Source organism: Dama dama, chromosome 20, assembly GCF_033118175.1.
Source record: "Dama dama isolate Ldn47 chromosome 20, ASM3311817v1, whole genome shotgun sequence".
NCBI classification, from domain to species: Eukaryota; Metazoa; Chordata; class Mammalia; order Artiodactyla; family Cervidae; genus Dama; species Dama dama.
Genome location: NC_083700.1, coordinates 88411793 through 88439423, shown reverse-complemented (window position 1 = coordinate 88439423; position 27631 = coordinate 88411793). Strand labels below are relative to the sequence as shown.

The window sequence follows — 27631 nt, the reverse complement described above, 5'->3', positions numbered from 1 at the left end:
TGGGAAGACCCAGAGGAATCGGGTGGAGAGGGAGGTGGGAGGGGGGATCGGGATGGGGAATACGTGTAACTCTATGGCTGATTCATATCAATGTATGACAAAACCCACTGAAAAATAAATAAATAAATAAAGGAAAAAAATAAAAAAGAAAGCTGTGGTATGTATACATGATGGAATATTACTCAGCCATTAAAAAGAATACATTTTAACCAGTTCTAATGAGGTGGATGAAACTGGAACCTATTATACAGAATGAAGTAAGTCAGAACGAAAAACACCAATACACTATACTAACACATATATATGGAATTTAGAAAGATGGTAACGATGACTCTATATGTGAGACAACAAAAGAGACACAGATGTATAGAACAGTCTCTTGGACTCTGTGGGAGAAGGCGACGGTGGGATGATTTGAGAGAATAGCATTGAAACATGTATATTATCATATGTGAAACAGATCAGCAGTCCAGGTTCCATGCATGAGACAGGGTGCTCAGGGCTGGTGCACTGGGATGACCCTGAGGGATGAGATGGGGAGGGAGGTGGGAGGGGGGTTCAGGATGGGGAACACATGTACACCATGACTGATTCATGTCAATGTATGGCAAACCCACTATAATATTGTAAACTAATTAGCCTTCAATTAAAATAAATAACTAAATCCCTCCTGGGACTCCATCCTTTCATTCCCGCCTTGGGCCACCCCCTCCCCAGTCTCTGCCTCTGTCTGCTTTGTGCACTTGCTGGACCTCAGATGTGTCTCAGAGTCTTTACCATGTTGTGCCCCGCGAAATAGGAAAGAAGGTGAAAGTGAAGTCGCTCAGTCGTGTCCGACCCTTTGGGACCCCATGGGCTGTATTGTAGGCTGCCAGGCTCCTCCGTCCATGGGATTTTCCAGGTAAGAATACTGGAGTGGTTTGTCATTTCCTTCTCCAGGGGATCTTCCCGACCCAGAACTCGAACCCGGGTATCCCACACTGCAGGTAGACTCTTTACCATCTGAGCCACCACCAGCCATCACGCTGAAAAACCATGTTCTCAGCTACCCACACCTCGGAGTGAGCTACATATAGCAGGTACTCAACAGGACTGACTTGGGGCCTCGTTTGAACCCTGGCTCTGCTCTTTACAGGCTCTGCGATCTTGGGCCGCTTATCCTGCCTTTGAGAGCCTCAGTTTCTGTCAAATGGGTGTGATATTTCACCGACCTGCAGAGGCAGTTGTTGAGATCTTGCAGGGACGCTGAATTCTGTAAACGGGGAAGAAAACAGTGGTTAGCGCGCCCTCTGCTGCAAGATGGTAGACTCTGCAACTTGCTCCTCAGGCTCACCCCGCTTTGCAGGGGTGGAAGGCAGAAGTCAGAGGCAGGTGGGAGGCGAGTGGGAACCGCGCATCACCCAATACTTCCAATGCGCTGTACACACGTGTCCCCACTTCACCACAGCTCTGTGAAAGAGGTTAGATTAGACCCATTTTCCAGACCACCTACTTGTCCCAGAGCTTCTTACTCTTGTCACTCCCAGCCCCCGACCTATTTTAAGGAGAGAAAAGGCGGAAAGGGGGTGAGTAGTGGAGAGGAAAGAAAAGATGGGGAAACAAGGAGAGTGCTGGGGTGACCAGGAGGCTTCTCAGGAAGCCCTAAGGACCAGATTCATCTACAGTGGGACTGGGGCTGCGCGTTCAGGTCCGCGTTCAGCCCCCAGTTCAGTTTGGGGAGATCTTTGGAGAGATGTCCCCGGACTCAGTTTCCTCGCCTGTGAAATAGGCAGGGTAACCTCTTCCGGTAACCTCACGGGGTTGCGGGACTCTGGCAAGACCTAAGAGATGTGAAAGCACCGAGCCAAGCGCGTGCTACGATGGCCACCAGGGGGCGCGAGAGGCTCCCGCTGGATTGCGACCAAGGAGACCTATTCCCGCCGCGGTGGACCCTCTCCAGCACCAGAAAGGGCAGGCTGAAGGCCCTCTGGGCCGCGGATTCATTTTCTGGGAGGGGCGTGTAGCTTCCCTTCTCTGAGCCTGTATAAAATTATGATAGTAGTGTTTCCCTGGAGAGTGTGTGCTCAGAAGTGTCCGACTCTGCGACCCCATCAGGCTCCTCTGTCCATGGGATTTTACAGAGAGGAATACTGGAGTGGGTTGCCTCTTCCAGGGGATCTTCCCGACCCAGGGATCGAAACTGTGACTGCTGCGTCTCCTGCATTGGCAGGTGGATTATTTACCACTGAGCCACCTGGGGTTCTGCCCTGTAAATAATCCCGGTTTACAAAGCGTTTTTCCCTCTATCATGTCACCTCCTTCCACAACCCCTGGGTGGTAACTTGATAGCACGTTCAAAGATGACAAACTCAAGGCCAGAGCAGAGCGGCCAGGCCAAGGTCACCCTGGGAAACAACACACGTAGATGTGACCCTGTGCCTTTCAGCCCTTTCTCCTCTCTCAGTCACCTCTCACTGGAAGGGTCACCTGAGTTCCGCTACAGGACACCTCCTCTGCAAACTGTAAAGTGCTGGCTGGATCTGAGGACTGGTGAAAGACAAACTGCTTCATAATGAAACGCCAAGGCACTGTGGGCAGTGACACCAGAGTGTATCATGTGAACATAGGTGTGGTGTTGGGAACCAGTACAGCCTGCGTTGGGGGCGGAGGGAGCGGGTGACAACAACAAACAGGAAGATTCCCCAAGCCTGTGAAGTCAGGATGCCAAGTGAAAGCCTTTTATCCTGCAACACCAACTCAGAGCCAGTTCAACCCCGTACGAACAAGTGAACGCTTTCTTTTAGAGATACTCTTGACCAGCATTTTCTTATAATCCTCTGTGAGAATCTGATTTTTCCCATCAGCCTCCTGCAGGACTGAAATTCCACCATTAGAATGTCATTCTTAGAAGGAGGGCATCTTCCTTCAACCAATCACACCCTAGAGGGGCACTGCTCACTAGAGCCTTTCATGGCATGATTCAAGACAATCCAGGGTTTGAAACCAGAGTTCTTGAGGGCTTGCTGCCTGCCAGGCACACCTGTATCCCTGGTGAAGTTCAGCATCCATCCTGAGCTTTTCGGTACCTCTGAAGTTCATGTGTCCCAGCTCATGACCAGTAGGCCCGGATGGATCACAGAGCATGGGAAGTGGGGCAGAGGCACCCAGGGAGGCCAGGCCTGGAGACAGACCTAGTCCTGCGAGTTGCTATTATTATCCGCACTGTAGAGAGCAGGAAGACTGAGGCACAGGCGGTAACTGGATCAAGACCACACTGCCCCACAGTAGAGGAGCCAGAACCCAAGCCAGGAAGTCTGTATGACCATCAGAGCCTGCACTTTTAACCTTTGTGCTACAGTTGGGCAGTTTCACCCGGGGATAATACTAGGTTCAAATGCCAACTACCCTGTCTTTTCTGGCTGTGTGACCTTGACCATATATCCGTGTCTTCATTTATAAAGTGCGGATAGTAGTGTCTACCTTACAGGGTTCCCTAAATGAGTTAATACGTATCACATGTTTAAAATAGAGCCCTGCATGCAGGCATCGTTGGTAACTAGTGGCCAGGTGAGCACATGACCTTGAAGAGTCTAAAATTCTTCAGGATTCTAAAATGCCAGCCTGTGGGATCCTGGAATCCCCCAGCGGCATTCTGATGTTTTTGGGCTGCAGTATTTACCTGCTTCCCCTGGCTGGATGGTGCAGGCTGCCTGTTTGCCCAGCTCAGCCCCACACAGGGAAATGAGGTGATGTCAAAGCCTGGGCTGGGGCCCAGTCCCTGGAACCTCCCCTTCCCTCCCTTGTGTCTCCCTCACTCGGATTCCCACACGCTCCAGAGGGCCCAGAGGGAAGGTGAGAGGAGTGAAGGTGGGGGCACGCAGCCACCTGCGCGTAACTCCTCCAGCCTGGAGAACGGGGTGTGCCCCGTGGCTGGGCTGGACCTGAAGGGAGCCTGCCTCACTCTCGGCTTAAGTCCTGATCAGCAGTGATCCCGGAGCGTCACTCCTCAAGTGTGAGTGCGTGTGTAGGTAGCTGGCTGGTTTGCTGGCGCCCCTCTGCAGGTGGCTCACAGGCCAGGCCTGGCCAGGCAGCCATGACTGATGAGAAGACCTTCCGCATCGGCTTCATTGTGCTGGGGCTCTTTCTGCTGGCCCTTGGCACATTCCTCATGAGCCATGACCGGCCCCAGGTCTACGGCACCTTCTACGCCATGGGAGGCGTCATGGTGATCGGGGGTGTCATCTGGAGCATGTGCCAATGCTACCCCAAGGTAGGTGGGAACAGTGGGAACAGGTGGGCTGGGGGCCAGGGCCCAGGAGGGTCTGGGGCTGTGCCTCTATTCCAGGCATCAGTCCCCCATCCTTCAATCATCTTGTCATCCTCTCCCCTTTACCTTTTCTTTTCTTATCTCCACTCTCCTGAGCATCCATCCATCTATCCATCCATCCATCCATCATGCTTCCATCCATTCCTTAGCATAAAGATTAATCAGAAGTCCCCTGAATCTGGAGCCCTGAACTAGGTACCATGGGGGAGACACTAGGCTCCATGTCTAGGTACCTAGGAGAACTAGGTACCATGGGGGAGACACAATCCAGGGTCTTGAAACCAGAGTTCTTGAGGGCTTGCCGCCTGCCAGGCACACCTGTATCCCTGGTGAAGTTCAGCATCCATCCTGAGCTTTTTGGTACCTCTGAAGTTCTATGTTTATAGTGGAGAAGCCTGAGGCTCAGAAAATGAGGTTCCCACAGCTCCTGGGTATCAGAGTTGGGATCAGAGCTCAGATGCGTGGTGTCTAAAGCATAACCTTCCTCAGGAGGACGGTCCCTGTGTCCCAGAGCTGCTGAGAGTTCTGAGCGAGTCAGCTGGAACCTCATGGCTTGGGCAGTGCTCTCTCTTTTGGAGTTTTAATGTACTCCTAGCCTAATGAGTGACTTAATGATGGGAAGAGCACTGGTTTGAGAGTCTTGAGTTCTAGTTCTAGCTCTGTTCCAAAGTCTCCATGTGACCTTTGTCTTTCTGAGCCTCGGTTTCTTTTATCTGCAAAATGAGGCCCTGGGCTCCTGTTTCTCCCAGCCTCATGGTAATTATGGAGAACAGAGAAGAGATGAACACTTTTGTGAACTGTAGAGTGTAATATTTAGGTGAAAAACTGTCACCCTTACTGCTATTGATCCTCCCAACAAACCTGTGGAATGGGCATATCAAGTGTAATCTTTTGGTGCCCAGAGAGGTTGAGTGGCTTTTCCAAGGTCACACAGCAGCTGGTCAGCTAGATCCAGGGAGACAAGGAAAGAAGCATGGATTCTAACTTGCACTCTGCCTCTAATTACCTGGGAGACTTTGGTTACGCCCCTTCCCTCTCTGTTTCCACGTTTGTAGAATGTGTGAGTCAGGAAGAGGGGGTGGGAAAGAGGGTGTATCTTAAGGACCCCGCTGGTCCTGCCATCTGGGGTTCCAGTTCCCAGGCAGCCGCCACCCCCTTTTATCTCCCCCTACCCCCCGCAGCCCCCTCCTCACCTCTCGCCTGGGTGGTTCTGCTGGGGTTTGGGAGGAGGGAGGAGGCTCCCAGGGCCTGGGTTAGGCTCTCCCAGCCCTGCTTCCTCCGCGGGCAGCCCCAGGCTGTCAGAGCGTTTATTCAGTGCTGGGGCGGTCCAGGCTGGTTTGTAGTCATTTACTGAGCAGTTTACAGTCAACCCGACTCAGTGCAATGCCCTGAGCAGAGGTCACCGGGAGAAGAAGGCCTTGGGGCCGAACCACCCACGTCACCACCGACTTCATCGTCATCCTCCCAATGAGGAGCCTGGACCCTGGGGGACGGCAAGGCGACGGCTGTGGGGGAGGACGTGGGGAGGGTCCTTCTTGCCCTGGCCCCCTTCACAGAGCTGGCTGTGGGCGGGAAAGGGGAGGGGGGCAGAGTGGCGGTGGGGATGAGGGAGAGAGATCGGGGACAGGGAATATTCTCGAGTATTAATGAGTAACTGTTGACGGATTCACGTGTTCCTGTGCTGCAGAGGCTGCATGGTGGGGTAGAAAGAGCACAGGTTTCAGCGTCCGCCGGGCCCAGACTCAGATCTCTCCTCCCTGCGCCCCACTTCTGTGACCCTGGCAGAAGAATCCCCTTCCTCCCTGAGACTTACATGGCCGGGTGGGAGGAACCAATACGGTTTTGTATGTGGGGACCTGGCATCATGCCTGGCCTGGAGTCAATTCGAAGGCGGCCATCTCAGGATCAGTGTTGTGGCTTTGAGCGGGTCTTTGTATGTGTCTGCAGGTATGCGAGCACAGATGTGGATGTGTGTTTCAGGGCCACAGGCTGTTAGGGTGGCACATTAAGGGAGAGAAGGCAAGTGTGTTGTAAACCAGGGAGGTGTGCTAGACGAGGGTCCCCTCTCCCACGTCATCTCACTGGAGCCTGGGCCACTGGAGCCCTCAGCAAATACTGATGCCGATCTTCCCTGCCAGATCCTCTCCTGCCTCAGAACCTGACAAATGGGAATTTCCTGGATTGACAGAAATATAAATATAAGGGAATAGAATTAGACAATTATGATATGGGGGTAAAGTAAGTAAGTAAAGTTGTTCAGTTGTGTCCCACTCTTTGCGATGCCATGAACTATGCAGTCCATGGAATGCTCCAAGCCAGAATACTGGAGTAGGTAGCTTTTCCCTTCTCTAGGGGATCTTCCCAACCCTGGGATCGAACCCAGGTCTCCCGCATTGCAGGCTGATTCTTTACTAGCTGAGCCACAAGGGAAGCCCGATATGGGGGTAATACCAGTGTGAATTAAGCTGCCCCTGTCTTTGGGGGACTGGGGGGTCTCATGGAGGAGACGATTTTCTACCTGCTGGGGAGGAAATGGGTTTCACAGAAAAGATGACTTGGGATTTGTAGGTAAAGTAGAAGTTCACCAGGCAGAAAAGATGAGGAAAGACATTCTGGGTAGAAGGAACAGGGTGAACAAAGACATGAGATGAAAGAGCAAGGCAAGTGGGTCGACGTGACTGGAGGGTGCGGGGAGCAAGGGAAGGTGGAGAGGGAGTGGAGCTTGGGCCCGTGGGGCCTGGATGCCATGCTGAGGACTTCAGACCCTACATTGTAGTTGATGGGACAAGAAGGGGACATGAGCAGCTTTGCAGTTCAGGAAAGTTATCAGGCTGACATCTGGGAGGAGGAGGTTTCAAAAGCAACCAGCCAGTGGCAGTGGCGGTGGGCTGGGGGGTGGTGCTCCTTCTCTGGTCCAGGTGAGAGGTGATCATCTCCTAGATTAAGACAGAGCTTGATCCCAAGGCTGTAGGAGTGGAGAAGACATTTCCAGTTCATCAAACATACAGTACCTGCTGTGGCTAGGTGTGGCCCTGGTACTTCCAGCTTGCTTACCTTATTGAATTTCCGAAGTAGACTTGTACAGATTTAGTGGTCAGCAGGGTTTCGGGCTTGAGAGGAGGAGGAATCGGGACAAATCTAGCTGGTGGGACAGTCAGGGATGCTGTGCTTGTTAACCGAGGTGGGGCAAGGAGAAGGATTGACTGGAAAAGCTGGACCTCTTTGCCTGGCTTCTGCTTCTACCCTCAAGTTCCCCACTCCCCACTCCCCACTCCTGCCTGCTCTGCTGGAGCCCAGGACCAGACCCCTGATTGGTGACTGATGGGTTGACCTCTCCATGGGCCTCCCTCCATCATCCCTCTGTTCCCTCCCTCTGGGAACTGCCCAAAACTCTGCCCAAACACAAATCTCTCTGTGTCCTCTCCGGCTGAGAACTCCTCCAGGGCTCCCACTGCTTCTGGATAAAGGCTGAATTTCTTAGCCTGGTGCTTTGCGGTCTTCATGGTCTCATCTCCCCTTCCCAGCTTCAACTCTGCCTGTCCCCCTCTCTTAAAAGATTTTGTGTTGTGAGATGCTCAGGACTTTCCTTCTCCTCCAGGCTTCCACAGTGGCAATGACAATGATGCTGTAGGGTGATAATGCTGCTGCTGCTGGAGGTGCTGGTGCTGATGGTGATGATACGATTATGATGTTGATGGAGATAATGGTGGTGATTATTACGATGAAGAGGAGGATGACTGGAGGAAGGGGAAGCTTCTGGGAAATACAGAACCATCTGGCAAATGCAGGACATATTTAGATGGAAGATACCCAGGGCCCTCCCTCATTTGCAGACATTTGGGGGAAAGGTTACTACTCACAGGTGTTCTAAGAACCCCTCCGGCTATCATTCCCTTCTCCCCATCAGGATTGGGCTTTGATGGTGCAGACGAGTGTCTTTCACTCACTGTACTCTGTGGGAAGGGAGAAAGGAGGCTGCTGCTTATGAACCTGGTATAACACTGGAAAGTGAAGTGAAAGTGTTAGCTGTTCAATTGTGTCCAACTCTTTGTGACCCCATGGACTGTAGCACACCAGGCTCCTCTGGGGCTCCTCGGTCCATGGGATTCTCCGGGCAAGAATACTGGAGTGGGTAACCATTCACTTCTCGCCAGGGGATCTTCCCCACCTGGCATCGAATCCAGGTCTCCCACATTGCAGGCAGATTCTTTACCCTCTAAGCCACCAGGGAAGCCCAAGGGTTTTATCAAATATTTGTTGAGGAAATTTTCAGTTGAGGAGAACAAGACTCAGAGAAGTCTTTGATAGCATCGAACTATGATTTACAGAGCAGCTACTGTGTGCTAGGCACTGTGCTGGGGGACCCCTTATGTATTACTTCATGGAATCCTCACAGCCAGGAGACAGGCAATACTAATCCTACTTTAAAAAAAAATTAATTTATTTATTTGTTTAAACTCTTAGTTTCGGCACATGGGATCTAGTTCCCTGACCAGGGATTGAACCCAGGCCCCCTGCTTTGGGAGCACAGAATCTTAGCCACTGGACCACCAGAGAAATCCCCTAATCCTACTTTTTTAAATTGTGAAATATACATAAACTAAAATTTACCACCTGAACCATTTTTAAGTGACCTTTTCAGGGTTAATTACATTCACATTGTTATGGAACCAGTTTCCAAAATGCTTTTCGTCTTGTACAACTGAAACTCTATACCCAATAAATGGTAACTCCCCATCCCCCCTCCCACCTATCTGTGGCAACCACCATTCTCCCTTCTGTCTCTATGAATTTGACTATTCTAGATACTTCATATAAGTGGAATCCTATGGAATTTGTCTTGTGACTGGCTTATTTCCTCAAGGTTCATCCATGTTGTAGCACATGTCAGAACTTCATTTTTTTTTTAAAGGCTGAATACTCTTCCTTTGTGTATATACACCACATTTTGTTTGTCTAGTCTTCCATCAATGGGTACTTAGGGTGCTCCCACCTTTTGGCCATTGTGAACAGCACTGCAAATATCTCTTCGAGGCAAACCCCATTTTACAGAGGATCACAGATAGGCTCTGGGAGGAGTGATGATCTGCCCAAGGAGGGCTGCTCACCCAGCCTCTCAGACCCCAAAGGCAGGGCGCCTCCTGCCTCATCCCACTGCCTCCTCTGTGATCTGCCTCCCCTCCACTGCCCCGTGCCCACCTGTGGTGTGGCACCTGCAGAGACCTCGAGATCCCGGAAAGTTCAGGTGTCAGGGCTGGGCACCACCTCACCCATCCCCTTCTCTGTCCTCTGTCTCAGCCTCTGTCGGTGCCAGGAAATACCTGACACCCATTCACCAGGTGTGGATGAAGGGCCTGTGCATGTCAGGCAGGACAAGATATGACCTCCCCCAGGGAAGGGGTGCTTGTCTCACTCACTCACTGCTGCCCCCTAGTGCCTGGAAGAGTGCCTGGCACACAGCTGATGCCCAGGAGTGTTTGCTGGGTGAATGAAGGGCAAGTGGGAGCAGGAGCCCAGAGGTCCAGACAGCCACCAGTGCTGGGCCCTCCTGTCAAACAGGGGGCGCTCCCTTGTGAGGTCTCTCTCCCAGGGTAGGTGGAGAGGTTAGGTCTGTGCTCTGGGGAAGCAGCAAGTACGAATGTGTGCGGGCAGCTTCAGCGACGCCTTCTCCCCTTTGCCCTGCAGATCACCTTCGTACCTGCTGACTCTGACTTCCAAGGTGTCCTGTCCACGAAGGCGAAGGCGCTGGGCCTGCTGGAGAACAGGCTTGCTGCCGAGATGAAGAGGTGGGTGCTGAGCCCTCCGGGTGGAGTGGAGGGAGGGAAGGGTTAGTGACCCCTCAGGCTGAGGAGAGTGAGGGGGTGGGGCAGGAGCAGAGGGGCAGTGTCTCCCCTCTGCTGCAGGCTCTGGCTTTACCTTCCTACTTACTGAGAACAGACTCTCAGAAATCATAGATCGTTTTGGCCTCTCAATTCTATGAGGTGGTCATTATTGTTCCCACTCTACAGATGAGGAAACCGAGACTTGGGGATTTTTGTCCTGCCTTACAGCGAATTAGTGGCAGCCAAATAGATGTGACCCTAAATCCCACACAGTGGTGACAGCTATTACTCTAGCAAACAAGAGGCATAATGATGGCCAAGGCACAGCCCTGGGGCCCTGCCACTTTTTGGCTGAGTGACTGGGAAATTGACCTGTCTCTCTTTGCCCCATCTTCGAAATAGATACTAATAGTACCTTCCTCCTAGGCATCGGTGGAGGGGCTAAATGAGATAATAGTCATCTCTTGGCATCTGTGGGGAACTGGCTCTAGATCACCCTCAGACACCAAGATCTGCAGATGCTCTAGTCCCTTATATAAAATGGCATAGTATATAATGTAATATAATGTAATGTAATGGCATAATCTTATAGTGTAAGACATCCTCCTACATACTTTAAATCATCTCTAGATTACTTCTAATACATAGCACATAAATGCTATGTCAGTAGTTGTCAATATAATGAAAGTGAAAGTGAAAGTCGCTCAGTCCTGTCCGACTCTTTGTGATCCCATGGACTATACAGTCCTTGGAATTCTCTAGGATTGTATGATATAATATAAATGCTATGTAAATAGTTGCTGGTGTGTGGCAAATTCAAGTTTTGCTATTTGGAGCTTTCTAGAATTTTTTTCCTGAGTATTTTCAAACCACAGTTAGTTGAATCCATGGATGTGGAACCTGTGATATGGATGGCAGACTTTATAAGTCAAGCACTAAGAACAGAGCCTGGACCATAGCAGGCCCTCTATAAGCCTTTGCCATCACTGGTAGGAAGCGCTTCCAAAAGCATCAGAGACCAAGTCAGGCATTTTGCGCCCATGACCTCTTTTGGTCTTCATAGGAATCTGTGAAAGGGGTGGTGTCAGGCCTTTTATACAGATGTGGAAACTGAGGCTCAAGAAGTGCAATCACAAACCCAAACCTCACAGAGAGTCAATACCAGACCATACCTGCCTTCATCCTTGGAAGTGCCAAGTGCTGTCTTGCCAAAACATGGCAGCCCTGGAAGGGTGACTTGATCAGCCATCCCCCCTCCCACCCCTGAAGCCGTGATGATTGTGCTCAGAAGTCCAGGCTGCAGATCCAGGATCTGTGGCCAGGACTCTGGGACTTTCTCTGTTTTGCTTGGGGAAGGAGGTGGTGATGGTATTTTCTGTCCCTGGCACCCAGGTGACCAAATGTCCCAGGGGACTGAGGCAGATAGACCCTGGATGGGTATTGGGACCAGCCTCAGGACTGGTCACACACAGAGAGCTGTTGGAATAGAGCTGGGGCTCAGGTCACCCTGAGCCTGGGCTCCTCCCCATCACTCCCCAGCCCTGGATTCTGGAGCAGTGGAGAAGGTGGTGCTTGGAGCCCCAGCACCGGCCCTAGGCCTGAGTCACCCAGGCAAGCCAGCCAGGGTCTGTGCCTCCGCCTCCCCCAGCAGCTCCCAAAGTTCCGGCAAGGACTCGATGAGCTAAGCCATACAGCCCAGCTCACAAGGACCACTCAGTTGCTGGGCCCTTACTGCTGCTGTGTCCTCATCTGAAAAATGGGAACGACCACTCTGTTTCAAGGTGTTGTTCAGAATAAACAGCATAAAGCCTTCAGGCCACCGTCTGGAACCTAGCAAACTCCCAGTTAATGCAGACCGACCTTCATTTGGTGGTTGCAGCCTTGGGGTCCACTTTGGAGACATGGGGTGAAAGGAACACTGGCCTGAGTGTCTCAGCTCTCCCACTCAGCTTACCTTGCCTGGCCTCAGTCTCCTCATCCGTGAACTGGGTACAGTAGCCACTCCCAGAGGCTTCTTGGAGATCAGGGGAGACCCAGTGCTCAGAACAGGTGGGCCAGGGGACAGCACAGGGCGACTCTTTCCCTACCTGCCTATTCTCTCTCCTGCTGTCCCCTGTACCCCCATTCAGCCCCCAGCCCCCCTACGTCAGGCTATGGGAGGCAGCCGCCTACGACCAGAGCCTGCCTGACTTCAGCCACATCCAGATGAAGGTCATGAGCTACAGTGAGGACCCCCGCCCCCTCCTGGCCCCAGAACCCGGACAGCGGCAGCCAGAAGCCAGCGATGGAGGAGAAAGTGGCCCTCGTGACCCTCAGGCCTGGTTGGAAGCTGCCGTGGTCATTCACAGGGGCTTGGACCAGGATGAGGGAGAAAGAGACCCAAGTCAGGGCAGGTTCAGGTGAGTGTGCAGAGCAGAGGGGTTCTGGGGTGAAGGAGGAGGGGGTGTGGGCCACTGAGGGTGACTGGAGACCCTGGGCAGGAGAGAGGCTGGGGACACCCTGAGGAGACGCGTGGGTCTGGGCTTAGTCACCTGGGCCTGGTTCAAGCCCCAGCTCCTTTGCTGTTGTAACCTTCAAATGCTCCTCACCTTGCCAAGCCTCAGTTTCCTCACGTGAGAATAATCACTCCTACCTCAGAGTAGTCTGATCTCGCACCATGAGGAGCCAGGCAAGGAGCCAGAGGACCTGAGTTCAAATCCAGGCTCTGCTGCTGACGGGCTCTTGGCCTTGGGCAGGTCACTGCATCCCCTCCCCCGCCCCCTCCCCTGTCCCCAGCCATTCATGAACGGGAACGTGAATATTCCTCATTCAAACCTGTAGCCACTCACCCACCAGCATCCCTGGGCACACTCCCTGCCAGGCCTTAACACACCACCCTGAGGGAGCCCCTCATCCAGTGGGGGAGGCAGACGAAGGGACAGAAGGTGACCCAGTGTGACAGGGACTCTGGGAGGCCCAGAGCAGATCCCTGAGTGGTTGGAGAGGCAAAGGAGTGACCTGGTTTGGATAACATAACTATGGTCCATTTCTTGAGCACCTACTATGTGCCAGGCCTCTTGCAAGGTGCTTTGCACTCATTATCTGCTATAAACCTCAGGGAGAACCATAGGAGTGAATGCTGGTATTTCCCCCATCTTACAGGGGAGGAAACTGAGGTCCAGACAGGTGAACTCACCTACCCCAGGCCTTGCAGCTAGTGGGTGGGGTTCAGACCCAGGCAGTCTGACTCAGTGCTCCCCTCACCCTCTCCACCTTTACCCCTGCAGCCCCCCGACCTGTCCCCAGGGTCCTGCACCCTTGGCTTCCTTCCAAGATGACCTGGACGTGGGCTCCAGTGAGGGCAGCAGCCCCAGCCCGTCTCCACCCGAGGGAGTGGAACCTCAGCCCCTGCCTCCAGAGTCCTGGACCTGCAGGTGCCAGCTGGACCGCTTCCATGACTTTGCCCTGATTGATGCCCCCACGATGGAGGATGTGCCTCCAGAGAAACAGCGGCGGGAGGCAGCTGTGCCTAGCTCCCAGCAGAGGTCCCCAAGGACAAAAGAGGAGGAAGAAGCTTCAGACACAGGCACAGAGGGGCCGGCACAGGAAGAGGAAGACCTGTACTACGGGCTTCCCGATAGCCCCCGGGATCCCCTCCCAGACAAGGAACTGGGCTCTGAACCTGAGGCCCAGGGCTGACATGGAACTGCTCCTGGGGTTCCAATCTGGCTCCACCACCAATCTCCATGTGACCTCACAGGGCTTCCATTTCACTAACTGCAAAATGGGGTTTGATTTTGTAGACTCTCAGTGGGCCGAGAGCATTTTGAGAACCACACAGAGAGGAGATGATTACATTACTGGGCCATTGCTGTTTCGATCATTAATACTTTTTGTGGAGCTTTGAAGGTAATAGGATTTGTTGAGAAGATTTGCAGCAGCCAGAGCCCTCAAGTGCCTTTTTAGCTTCACCTCAAAGCTAGCTTCTGACCAGGAACCCTCCTTGGTGCTGGCCCTGGGTCCCTCAGCCCCTGTGAAAGCCCCTCAGGGTCCTCATTCCTGCTGAGTCTTTTGGTCCACTTGATGGATGGTGAAATAGGTCTTCATTCAGAGCTGACATCTGGACCTGCATCCTTCCTGTAGCTTCTGTTGTTCTGGGATCCAAAACCTCCCATGAGTGACCTCTGCTGATCTTCCAACTTTCTCCTGGTCAGCCCACCCCCCGCTCACCCTGCGCCTTATGCCTCTGCCAAGCTGTCTTCTCCACCAGGATGCCCTTTGTCCCTGTCTGCCTGGCACATTCAGGCTCATCTTTCAAACCTCTGCAGAGACATCCCCCTTCTGAAGGCTCTTCCTGATGTCACTGCTTTTGGACCGAGTTAGTCCTGGCCTCTCTGTGCCTCCTCTGGGCCTTCCACGTTTATCTTGGAGTGTGGCTGCCTGCTCAAGGCCAGTACTTTTGCTTCACTCGCCTTGGTCTCTCCTGTGCCCAACTCAGGTGGTCCCTGAGGTGGTATAGAAGTGACCAGAACCCAGAAGGTTTTTGCAGGGAATGCCCCATCCCTCATTCCGCTGACTCTCAGACTCCTGACTTAACTCATTTGGCCCCGGTGGCATTTATGGAGCATCCACTGTGTGCCAGATGGTAAGCTGGGATCTTTAGGTGGAAAGAGACACAAACTGATGACAGTTCTCACCCTCAAGGGGCTCACAATACTCTGAGCCTGGCATCTTGTAAGTTAGACACAGCGTGCAGAGCAGAAACTGAGGTGGGAACAGAGCAGTTAAAAAATTGTCCCAACTGAGTGACACCCACACAACCACTGTGGCCATGGACTCCAGGAACAAACACCTCTTGCTGTCTGAGCAGCCCCTGAAGTTATGGCAGCATCACTGAGTGATGCTTTCTTGGGCTGATCTCTGCAAAGCCCCTCTGGGCCCCGGCATGGGTGGTACCACCTCAGTGGTGGCCCCCACATTCAGAGCTGGCACCCTGGGCCTCTTGGGAGGGCTGACCTTCACCTGGGCTACGCCTCTGGGTTGGGATTGGGGTCATGGCAGAGGGAAGGGCATGCCCCGGCACCCTCTCCATCTCCTTTCTGGGTGGTTGCCACCTCCAGTAGGAGAGCCTCTGCTATAACAGCTGTTCCCGGCTCTGCTCACTCACGCAGGGGAGGGGTGACCTGCATCAAGAGGACACCAGTGGGAGGTTCAAATAAAAAAGTTTTCAGTGTTTAGAATGGTTATCTTCATTCATCTGCAATTTCTTTTATGTGAACCCTCTTCCCATACCCAACGCCGCTTCTGCTATCCTCCTGGGCAGGATAACCGAGGGGATTCAGTGAGGGGACTCTCTGGAAAGTGAACATGAGACACAGCAGTGTGGCCAGTAGGACAGTGTGCGGGTGGAAACTCGAGAGTGGCCCCTGCCTCCACATCACACTGCAGGGCACCCCCCAGGCCTCAGCAGAGAACCAGGAGCGTCTGGCTGCCAGCCCGGCCCACAGGGAGAAACCTGTCCCAGGGAGGGAGCCCGAGGACTGAGGAAGGGACACAGATGGCTGGGCCGGGCTTCCACTCCAGACCAGATCTCCCTTCATCCTGCTGCGTGATTGGGAGACCACATGCCTGGCCTGCCCTGGACAGCCCTCGTTCCGGCCCACTGTCCCTGCCTAGTTAGACCTTTTACCCTCAAATTATCCCCTCAGGATGATAAATATTCACCCTACTCTGTGACCTTGGGCTTGGACCTCACTCTCCTCACCTGCAAGAGGCAGGTGCTGGATCCTTGTCTTTGCATTTTGCAGGGTTGGTGGGAGTGGTGGGGTTGGGGTTTGACGGGATCCTTCTGCCAGTGCCCTGCAGGTGAGGGCCACCAGGAGCTCACCTGTGGTGGTTTGTTGTTTAGTCGCTAAGTCGTGTCAACTCCTTGGCGATCCCCATGGAATTTCCCAAGCCAGAATACTGGAGTGGGCTGCCATTTTCTTTTCCAGGGGATTTTCCTGACCCAGGGATCGAACCTGCATCTCCTGCCTCTCCTGCACTGACAGGAGGATTCTTTACCACTGCTCCACCTGTGGTTAATTGTTGGGTTTGCTACTCACTGCGGGCTTCGCAGGTGGCTCAGTGGTAAGGAATCCACTGGCCAATACAGGAGACATAGAATATTCGGGTTTGATCCCTGGTTCGGGAAGATCCTTTGGAGTAGGAAATGGCAACCCATTCCTTGCCTGGAAAATCCCATGGACAGAGGAGCCTGGTGGGCTACAATCCATGGGGTTGCAAGAGTCGTATATGGCTGAGCACGCATGCATTTGTTACTCATTGCAGAGGGGAGAAACCTCATGGGAACTGTGAGGAGTCTCTGTAAGAGGCTGTGAGAAGGGACTTAAGGGATATGGGCTTGTTTGAGGTAACTGAGGGGAGGGTCTATGAAAGTGGGTCTCTGCTCTAGACTGGATGCTATTGGGAAGTGGGGCTGATCCCATGGTGGGGTGTCTTAAACAATCCTACATGGAAGACCGAGCTAAGGCTGTAGGTGACAAAGAAGCAGAAGTCACGCTCCAGCCAGGAGCGGCTGTGTAGTCGCTGATGTAATTTGACAGTGTTCCTGTTTGCTGTGTTTCCTGTGTTGCTGTTTGCTGTGTTCAGCCATGGCTACTGAGGGGTCTGGACGTGTTATGACCCATCACAGTCAGAGTGTTTATCTGATGCTGATGTTCTGTGAAATTATTCAAGTTCGTCAGACCATTGGGGCCCAGCTGTGAGGGCCCTCGCATTGGCTGATTAACTGGGAGGGCAAGATCTTCATGCAGGTCCCTGGGGGTGGGGGTGGAGCCGAAAGGAATGACCTTGGCAAACCCTGGGCTTCCTGCTCTCAGCCTCAGGCTCCAGATTGGCGTACCATGGCAGACATTCCTGCTCTTTCCACCCCCTGTCAGCTCAGAGGCACTTTTGGAAGTTTCCATTCTCTGCAGAGGGATAGCCCCTGACCTTTACTGGGGAAGAGTGATTCCGGGGGCGGTGAACTTCGGCTCTGTGATTACCCGCTGTGACCTTGGGCATGTGGCGACCCTCCCTGGACATCTCTCCCTGTTTTCTATATGATTAGATGGAGGTGGACAAGATTCCTCTTCTACTCTTGGTCCTTAAGCATGATGCCAGACACTTTCACACCAATTTCCCCATTTAGTCCTTGCAACGGCCCTGAGGGACAAATCGGTCAACCCCACATTGCATATGTTTGCTCTAAATCCCAGACTCTGGAGCCAGAAAGACCTGGGTCTGCACTCAGCCTCTGCCAGCTCCTTGTTGTGTGAATTTGGATAAGTTACTGCCCCTCTCTGAGCTTCAGTGTCCGCGTTTATGCAGTGGAGAAGATACTACCAGCCTCTCAGGACATCGTGAAGAATTAATGGGTATGACGCCTCCGACACATCATAGGTGCCTGAATAGTGTCCGTGTCCTCTCTCCTCATCTGCACAGTGGGGATTAACTCTGTCCCCCTAATAAACAGGACAGTAGGTGAGTGGATTTGCCAGGGAGAACATGCGTGTGAAAGCTCTTTGCAAAAGGTACAGAACACATCCGATGTCCCAGGTGCTTGGGGCAGGGGAGCTGACAGCAGGCAACAGGGAGCTAAAAGTCAGGGAGGAGAGCAGCATCCTGAGAGAGGGGCAGGATCCCAAGAGCAAGGGCATGGGTGAGCAGGACTGCTTGTGCTTGGGCAGACGAGGCTGCCAACAAATTTACTGTGCATGTGCAACGTATCCGGTGCTGCCTGAATGGGACCCTCCCACCAGCCCTGAGAGATGGGCGTCCCAGGGCCTGGGCTGGGACTGGAAAATGGACCCCAGAACCTGCGCTCTTCTTCCAGTGCCACTGGGTCCACACGTAACAAGACCCATAATCACCTATGCTGTGCTCACCTTCATTTCTCCCTCACAGCCTGCAAGGTTGGTGTGTATACCCAGGTTACAGATGAGGAAACAGACTCCGAGAGGCTGAATAATATGCCCATCCTCCCAGAGAAGGGTTAAATGGAGGAGAGGAGGTGTTGCTGTAGGGCCTTCCATTCCTGGCAGGAATCATCCTGTTTCAGTCATCCCAACCCTGGGGAGGACAGGAGACACACCCCAACAATCCAGGCAGCAAGGTTGCACTGAGTGTCTACTCGTGCTGGCCCTCAGCGCAGACACACCCCAGCTCCCACACCTCTCATGGCTCTCTACACCCACAGGATCAGGCCAGACTCCTCAGCCTGGAGCTGAGGCCCTTTTCAGCCAATTTTTCCTCCACTTCCTCCAGTTCTGTAGCTGCTGGAAACCTGTCTGTCCAGCAGATCTGCTTAATGCCCTTTCTCCCTTTCTCTATCTTCTCTGCAGGCTGGTGCTTGGAGCCTGAGCTGGCCTTGCTCTCCCTCCTGGGGCAGAATCCCACACTGTCCTGGCATCCTTCCCAAAGGGTGTGCACTGCTCCGGTCTCAGTGCTCCTAGTTGTGTGTGTGCCTGGGCTGGGATGTCCTCTGAGGACAGGGACCTCTGCCTACCCATGTTTCGATCCCCAGGACTTAGCAAAAGCAAGTGGCAATAGTGCCGGTGGAACAGGATGGAACTGACCCACATTGAACGGAATCACATGGCCACTCTGAAGGCTTGTGGCTCAGCTGCATAGACTACATAGCACAGGGATGAGGAACTCTGGCTTAAGCGTAACCAGTCCTGAGTTTGAGACTGGGCTTCCCCCGAAAGCTGTGTGACTTTGGTTAAGAGACTGACCCTCTCTGGTCCTCAATTTATTTATCAATAAAATGAGGTTAGCAATATCTACCTAACTGCCTATGAAGGTTAGACGAGATCATGCATATTGAGGGCTCAGAGTGTACCTGGTGAGCCCTCAGTAAATGGTAGCTCTCATTTGCAGAGAAGAGGGGAATGTGCACAGTGTGTAGATATCAGGAACCAGAGCAGACTTGGAGTTGGCATCCAAGCACCATACAACCAGCACTTCCCAAATGCAGGTCAATGGACCCAGCTGGGCTGGTGGCATCAGACTCTCCGGGAAGTCTTTAAAGGCCCAGTGCCCCAGAACCCCCATAGAGGTTTGGGGTGGTCTGAAATGCGAATAAGCAAGCCAGGTAATTCTACAGGGGAGAAGGGCTTAGTCTTTTGTTTTGATAACAGATTATTAAGGACTGAAATGGTTGGAAGAAGACCCACAGAAGGTGGGGGTGGCAAATCAGGAATTATATAGGTAGGATGAAGGGGCAGGTGTATCTCAGGCAGAAGGCATGGTACAGGCAAAGGTCCATAGGAGAAAAGGAGGAAGGATGGTCCCAGGAACCTGAAGGAGCCCAGCCTGGCTAGAGCAATGGTGGACGGAGTCAGAGAATGAGGCTGGAGCTTGGTTGTGGGGCATCTTGAATTTCTACTGCAGAGCTCACATTCCAAGTGATGGACAAGTGGAATCCACTGATGGTTCTTAAGCAGAGGAGAGACATGAAGAAGGGAATCGTTAGGACATATTCTAGTTAGTAGGTGCAAAAGAGAATGGAAGGGCACATATCAGTGGCAAGAAAGCTAGCTTGTGGCCTGTGGCAGGGTTTCAGTTCCCAACCTGACCTATGAAAGGTTTTTTCCACCGTGAAGGGAGAACTGAGTGAATGACTGAGTGGTCATGACTGAAGCTTGGTGGAGCCAATGCCCCAGATTCCTCATTGCTGACTACAAGCCCAGCCCAGCAGAACAGGAGACCATGTGGCAGAGGCTGGACCTTTAATCCAAGTCTCCAGAGCCCTGTCCAAGACAGTGTTCAGTTCAGAGATAGCCCAGGGGAAGGGTGGGTGAGGGTCTGAGTGATGCAGGAAGTGCCCAGGTCAGATAATGAGCTCCACAGGTGATTCTGCAGATGGAGGAAACTCCCAAGCCACCTGCACATCCTCATGTTAACCTTGAAGAGAGCAGATCTAGCTAGGGTGGTGGGTAAGTGGGCAACTGCATGCTTTGGAGCCTGTTCTGCAGCCTGGAGTCAGGGAGGGGTCAATTTCATTCAGTCACCCATTTGTTACTCCATTCACTCATAAGCACACTCTAATCACTTGCTTGGTGCCAGCCTCTGTGCCAGGCACTGGGGGCAGAGAGATGTGTGTGACCCAGGACTCTCCCGCTAGAGCCCCCGCTCCCCTCCGGTAGCTGCAGAATGAGCCGTGACAGGTCAAAGTGGTTAGTGCTGGGCAGAGGGAGGTACAGCGGGGTCTGATCCCACCTGGAGAATCAGTAAAATCGTCTCAGATTTGTCCTGAGCTACACCCTAAGGGTTCACTCAGGGAGAGTAGCCTGGACAAAGGCTGGAAGCCCCGAGTCACCCCAAGACAGCTGAGGAGTGACCAGGGGTAGATGTGAACGGAGCTTAGGATGGAGAGGATGGTTGGAGAGGACACTGGTGGGTGGATGGGGATTTGATCAGGAAGGGCTGTGGATGCCACCCCAAAGGAAGTGGTTGAGACCCAGGGGGCTGGAGGACAAACACACAAATACAGTCTCCGTAGGAGGAAGACCTTGTAACACACAGAGGTGCCCAAAGAGTGGCGGCAACATCTTACAGAGCTCACAACCCTTCAACATAGAGAGAGAGCGCCACAAATCAGACAGGAAAAGAAAAGGAGCTCACTCACAGGAAAGATCTGTGACCCCATAAAAGAGACAAATGAAAACATGTCAACCTCAGAAAGAATCAATGGAATGCACTTTAAAACATCAAGAAACCATGTTTCACCCCATAACATTGGCAACATTTTACAAAGACAGTAACAGATGATGTTGGCAGAAAGCGGAGGAATAGGGCAATTTCTTACCTCGCTGGTGGGAACAGAAACGATAGGAGGTTTGTGGGGGAATGTGGCAGGCAGCCGTGCTAAAAGCCTCAGCACATGGGTGCCTGAGATCCTGCACGTCCATGCGAGGGAACTTATCCTAAGGAAATAGACGCACCAAGATGTACTTCAGTTCAGTTCAGTTCAGTTGCTCAGTCGTGTCTGACTCTTTGCGACCCCATGAATCGCAGCATGCCAGGCCTCCCTGTCCATCACCAACTGCTGGAGTTTACTCAAACTCATGTCCATCAAGTTGATGATGCCATCCAGCCATCTCATCCTCTGTCATCCCCTTCTCCTCCTGCCCCCAACCCCTCCCAACATCAGGGTCTTTTCCAATGTGTCAAGATGTACTTAGGGAGGTGTTTACTGTTGCAGTGTTTATTGTAGCTCAAACATGGGAAGAATCTAAACCTCCAGCCATAGGAGAAATGTTGAAACAATGATGCTACAGCTCTCTGAGGGAATGGTGCATGGCCTTTAAAATGGGGACCCTCCTGGCTGACTCACACCCCCTTCCCCGACCTCTCCTTGGGAGTGTGTGGGATCATTGTACTTGTGAATTTCGGGGATGACTTTCTGCATTTCCCGTCTGATGCTAAGCCCCGGGAAGGCCAGTTCTTTGTTTATTATGTTTAATATTGTGTCCTTGGTACTGACCTCAGGAGTTATCAAATGACTAAGTCTGTACTTATTTTTAGTGTGGTAAAATACCCATAACATAAAACTTACCATCTTAAGCATTTTCAAGTGTACACTTCAGTGTTATTTAGTACATTCATGTGGTTGTGCAACGATGTCTACCACCTGTCTCCTTACTCATCCACTCAAACTGAAATCGCACCCGTTTAACGTAACCTCCCATTCTTCCCTTCCTGCTCTCCAGTAACCACCATTTTACTTTCTTTCAATTTTTCCCTTTATCCCTATCCCCCTGAGTCTGTATTTATTTATGCAGAAAGATGTTCATGGTATATAATTAATAAAAAGAGAGATTATAAAGTAGAAAGCAGCAAATATTGCTAATTCCCTCCTTCCTTGATTTTGTTTGGAGGGATCACATATCTGCAGCCAGGTGATAAACGATGATTGACCCAAAGTCGATCATGTCAATCCGATTCTCTATCGACAGTTCTAGCCAATGAGACCTAAAAAGGAATTTGTTGGAGTCACTCCTGAAAAAAAACTTTTACTCTCTTCATTAGCAAGGCAGACGTGATAAGCTTTGCTGGCCTTGAATACAGATGCAATGGTTGGAGCTGCAGCAGTTGTCTTGCAACCATGAAGGAAATGCTAAGAGAAATACCCTGAGATTGGCACCCCCAGGCCTTCTCTGATGAACGGCCTGCCAAGCAGGTTCTCAGTCAGCTCTAGGGCCAATGACCATATAACTGGGAAGAAGTGCCACTCTGGGACCCCCATGGGCCTGAGGCCCCAGGAGGATGGAGCGGCCATGGAGGCTGCAGGTGGGATTGATGGTCAGGCAGCACCTGTATTGGCTGTAAACACATTTACCCAAGCAGCCCCGTCATCTCTTCCCACAATAAACGCAGATGATCTCTGTGAAAGTGACCCTGGGACAAGGCAGAGGAAATCACACTAAAGGAGCACTGTTGACACTCTACTCGGCAAATGTCCCCAGGGTTGCCGCTGCGCCGCTGGGGACATGGTTGTCCGGACAACTGCCAGCATTGTTCTGTGTGCCCGACCGTGCCCTCCTCAGCCATGCACATGTGCTGGCTCATCAGGTCTTCACCCAGGGGCAGTGCCTTCAGAGATGCATCAGAGGAAACTGTCCTGGAGAAGCAGGGGCAGAGAGAGCACCAGGGACCCTTAAGGGCAGCAGGATTTTTTCCTGGGATGGGAGGAGGCTGGGCCATCAGGGTGGTTCATACCAGCATCCCCTCAGGTGAGGAACCTGGGTATCAGCTCTGTCTCCACCTTCTCCTTTAGAATGTAGACCAGTCTGGAGCAGCTTGACATCCCAGTAACCCCAGTTTTCTTACCTCTCTTATCTTCCAGCCTCCTCTTTTCTCCTGCCTCTTTTATCTTCTGAGTTCTGATGTTCAGTCGTCTGCCTGAGCTTCAGTTTTTCCCATGAAATGATAGGGAGCTGGCCAATGCTGCCCACCTCTTCCCAGGGAACTTTTTTTTTTTTTTTGGCTGCACTGTGCATCTTGCAGGATCTCAGTTTCCCCACCAAGGATTAAACCTGGGCCCTGGCAGTTTAAAGTCTGGAATCCTAACTACAAGGTCACCAAAAAATATATATATGTTTTAAAATTTTGGCCATACCATATGGCTTGCAGGATAACTACAAGGCCACCAAAAAATATATATATATATGTTTTAAAATTTTGGCCACATCATATGGCTTGCAGGACCTCAGTTCCCTGACCAGGGGTTGAACCTGGACCACAGCAGTGAAAGCATGGAATCCTAACCACGAGACCACCAGGGAACTTCTCTCAGGGAACCTTTTGATCTCCTATCTGGAGAAGGGGAGCCAGATCCCACCCCTTATCCCCTGTAGGATCTGCCCTTGCCTCAGTTTCCTCATCCCATAATGGATCAGTAGCACCATGTGGCTGATGTAAGGCTCAGGAGGGGTTAAGGTGCTTACTGCTGGACTAGGCTTCAGGGCTTCTGGCCCTCCTCCTGCCTCAGATGGCTGCCTTCCCTGCCCCATTAACACCCTGACCAGCAGATGATGGAGATATTTTGGCCTGAGCATGAGGGTTAATGGCCAGGAAGCTGCCAGGAGCACATTCCTCCTGGTCTCCACTCCTGGTCCTGGGGCTGCCTCAGATTCTTTCACTCCAGACCTTTGGACACCTGACGCCAATTGAGTGCATACCTTTGGGGTCTTTAGAATCAAATCGCCAGTCCATGATACAGTTAGGTGTTTGTATGGAGGGGGGGTGGTGTCTGCCATCCAACCATTTACACCTCCCATCCACCTTCTCCCTCCATGTGTGTCTAATGTGATGAGGCTATAAAGCATTTTCAGATCTGTCATCTCTTTTGGCCTCACATCTCCCTGGTAAGGTTGAAATTATTGTCACCATTTTACTGATGAATCAACTGGAGCTTGGTGAGCAATGACCCACCTAGGGTCACACCATGAGTTCAGTGGTAGAGCTGGAGTTAAAATGGTGCTCCAGGTCCCGCCCCACCTGTTGTCCAGGCCTGCCTGTTCTGGGAGTGCTGGCTGGAGGAGGTGACTCTGAGTGGGTCTTAAAGGATGTGTAAGAGTTATCACCCGAGGAACGCTGGGAAGGGTGTTCCAGAAGGGAACAGCGTTGCATGGAGGCATGGAACTGCCTGGTGGCTGCAGAGTGGAGCTGGGCAATCTGGACCACGCTAAGCAGTGCCGCATCTTCAAGGAGTAAATCTGTGACTGCGTGCTTTGAGGCTACCTCAGACTCTCCTGGACAGCTCATGACATGCAGATTCCTGCCTGGGCTTGTTCCTAGAGATTCGGGGTCAGTCTGAGGAATCTGCACTTCTCACAGACGGGGGCTCCCACAGCTCCGAAGCAGTGTCCTTGGGTCAGTGGAGAAGCACAGAAGGGCTGCAGAGACTGAAGAGAGCAGCGGGCAGGGGCCCAGGGGAGGCTGGGGGTGTGCAGCCCGTGGGTGTGCTGTTGCAGGAGCAGCGTTGGAGCAGACCTTTTTGGACCTCCCTGTTTAAAAATGCACCTCCACCCTTCCCTTTTCTCTCCTCTCCACGGCTTTAAGTCAACTGCACACGTGACTTGGTGGTTTCTTGTGTTTTACTCTCCAAGAGGGAGAGCAACATGAGGGCAGGAGTTGTGTCTCTCTTGTTCACTGATGACCCAGCACCTAGAGCGGTAGCTGGCACATGTAAGGGGACCGTGTTCTGTTTTGATTATTTCATTTATCTTCACGGTGGATGATCTCTGAGCATCCTCAGAGGCTCACAAGCCTTGGTGCGAACAAGTTGGGGACAGAACATCAGAGGGCATTTCCTGGAGGAAGCTGAGGGAAAGGACGGGCCCCTCAACCTGCTGGACTTCTCCCTTCAAACCTGCAGAGACAGAGCGAGGTGGGGAGGTAGTGTAGGAGACCAGTGCCGCTGGCCTTCATTTCCTCCATGACATGCGTGCAGGAAGAGGTGGAGGGGTGGGGAGGCTCATGAATGGAGATGAGCCTAGAGTAGTTCCTGAGAGGGATTCCTTGGGGAGCAAGTGAAAGCGTTATTGGGGCTGACACTCTGGTCACCTCTCTCTTTTGTTCAGAACCTCCCAGGAGCCCTCCACCCACTAGAAGGGGCCATACCCTTCCTTGGCCTCAAGGGAGACGTTAAAAGCTAGCCTGCTGTCCCAATGTCCCCAACGAAGCCATGCACTGCTCACTAGACATGTTACCCCATTACAAATGGACCAAAAATCCAGAGTTGTTTCCTCCAGGAAGCCTGCCTAGATTCAGTGTCCATCGACCAGTTTCCATAGAACCTAGCTTTTCTCTCCCTTATGTAACTTGTCTCCTCCTGTCTCTCATCACAGAGGCCTGAGCTCTTACCTGCCTTGCTGTGGGCTCACCAAGGGCAGGGCAGGGTCTGCTGCATCTCAGGGGCTGGAGCATCTCAGTCCTGCCAGCGATGCCTGGACTATGCTTGGCCTGGGTGGTTAGCCATGGGCTCTCACGCTGGGTGCCGGGCGCCTTCTGCTGGCGCAGCTGGGCATAGCCACTGCTTGCAAGGAGGTGGAAACTTCCGGAGATGCCTCTTTCTCTGGGCCCAGCCCAATATATTAAAAGAAACATTTTTTTTCTTTAGTAAACAATAGTCTTTATTTTTACACAAAGCAGTACAAAATGAGGCAGTTCCTCAAAGGGTGAATTGAAACTAGAAAATCCATCCTGAGCATGAAAGCATTAGTGTTAGTTGCTCAGTTGTGTCTGACTCTTTGCGACCCCATGGACTATAGCCTACCAGGCTCCTCTGTCCATGGGATTTCTCAGGCAAGAATACTGGAGTGGGTTGTCATTTCTTTCTCTGCCCAATATATTAATAATCACTCATTTTACAGGTAAGGAGACAGAAGCATTGATGGGGGGAGGGGGATGCAGAGCAGTGCTAAGTGACCTGCACTAGGACCCCATGCCCTCAAGCCCCCAGAGACCCTGCCTTGACTACATCACCGCTTCTCCTTTCTCCTCACATCCCCAAGCCTTCTCCCATCCCTCCTCCCAGCTCATGCCGTAGGTGTATCCTGAGAAATTTCTATGAGAAAACAGATACAGCAAATAGAGACCCCAACCCCCCAGCAGCTCCCACTCCACACAGACCCAGCTGCTTGCGCCTCTGCCCCCTTCTCCACCTCCACACCTGTTAGGATAAAGTGCTTCTGCCCTGTCTCCACTGCACCAGAAAACGCTCCTTCTCACCCACCTAAGAAATTCTCCCCCTCTTGTTGCCAGCTTCTTTCTCTTCTCTGCTGTAACATTCCCGTCAGCTCATAAGCTTGCTTTACAAGTTCCAATCTAAGGAAAAAACCTTTCTTGGCCTCATACTCTCTCTGACCGCAACCCATTTTTCTGTGCCTTTTATAGGCAAGCTGCAACCCACTCTAGTATTCTTGCCTGAAGAATTTCATGGACTGAGGAGCCTGGTGGGCTACAGTCCATGGGGTCACAAAGAGTTGGACACGACTGAGTGACTATACCCACTCACTCCTTAAAGGAGCTGTCTGTAAACTCTGGCCTTCTTAGTTCCCGTCCCACATTCTCTGTGAGTATATGCTATGCTATTTCAGTCGTGTCTGACTCTGTACAACACTATGGACTGTAGTCCACCAGGCTCCTCTGTCCTTGGGATTCTCCAGGCAAGAATACTGGAGTCAGTTGCCATGCCCTTCTTCAGGGGATTTTCCCCAACCCAGGATTCAAACCTGGGTCTCTTACATCACCTGTATTGAAAGACAGGTTCTTTACCACTAGCGCCAGCTGGGAAGCCCACATTTTCTCTAGAACCCTCCTTATTTAAGCCATTCTGGTGCTAAATCTGACCTTCAGGTCTGATCACCTGAACTGTTAAATCAAATTTCTGGGCTCACCTTACTTGACCCGTGGGCTGTGTTTGACCTGGACGGTCACTTCCTCCTCTTGGGAACACTCCCTTAGTGATCCCTAAGAGTCGGTGGCCTTGGATATCATCGATAAGCTGACAGCTTCCAGCCAGTGTCTCCCTGAGCTCAGGTCACGTGTCCCACCATTGATATAGCGACTTGGTTGTTAGGTGAAAGCTCCAAACAAGGGCAACCAAAATCCTGCAATTGCCCTGCTAAGCCTCTCTCCCTGGACTTCCCTGCTGCCTAATGACAACTCTGTCCTTCCAGTAGCTTTGGCCAAAACTCGGAACCTTCACTCTTCTTTCTCTTGGGTTCACATCTAAATTGTCCGCAAATGCAACAGCCTTTATCTTCAAAACACATCCAGAATCCAACCACTCTCACTGCCCCAGCGCTCCCCCGGGTTCAAGCCACTAGCAGTGGCTCACAGTCTTCTGGCTGGGTTTCTCTGCTTCTGGCCTTGCCCCCTATCATCTGTTTTCTAACCAGCAGTCAAAACAATCCTTTAAATCATCAAGGCATTTCACTCCTCTGATCAAAGTTTGCCTTTGGCTTCTTGC

At 52.1% G+C, this 27631-nt stretch overlaps 1 protein-coding gene across 1 annotated transcript; it reads left to right on the top strand.

The window, feature by feature from the left end:
• The first annotated feature begins 4072 nt into the window (after nt 1–4072).
• BSND (barttin CLCNK type accessory subunit beta) lies at nt 4073–15310 on the top strand. Its single transcript, XM_061120023.1, has 4 exons — nt 4073–4249; nt 9992–10092; nt 12258–12527; nt 13395–15310. The coding sequence occupies exons 1-4, from the start codon at nt 4073–4075 to the stop codon at nt 13804–13806; spliced, it is 960 nt and encodes a 319-aa protein (XP_060976006.1). The 3' UTR covers nt 13807–15310.
• Nucleotides 15311–27631: the final 12321 nt, after the last annotated feature.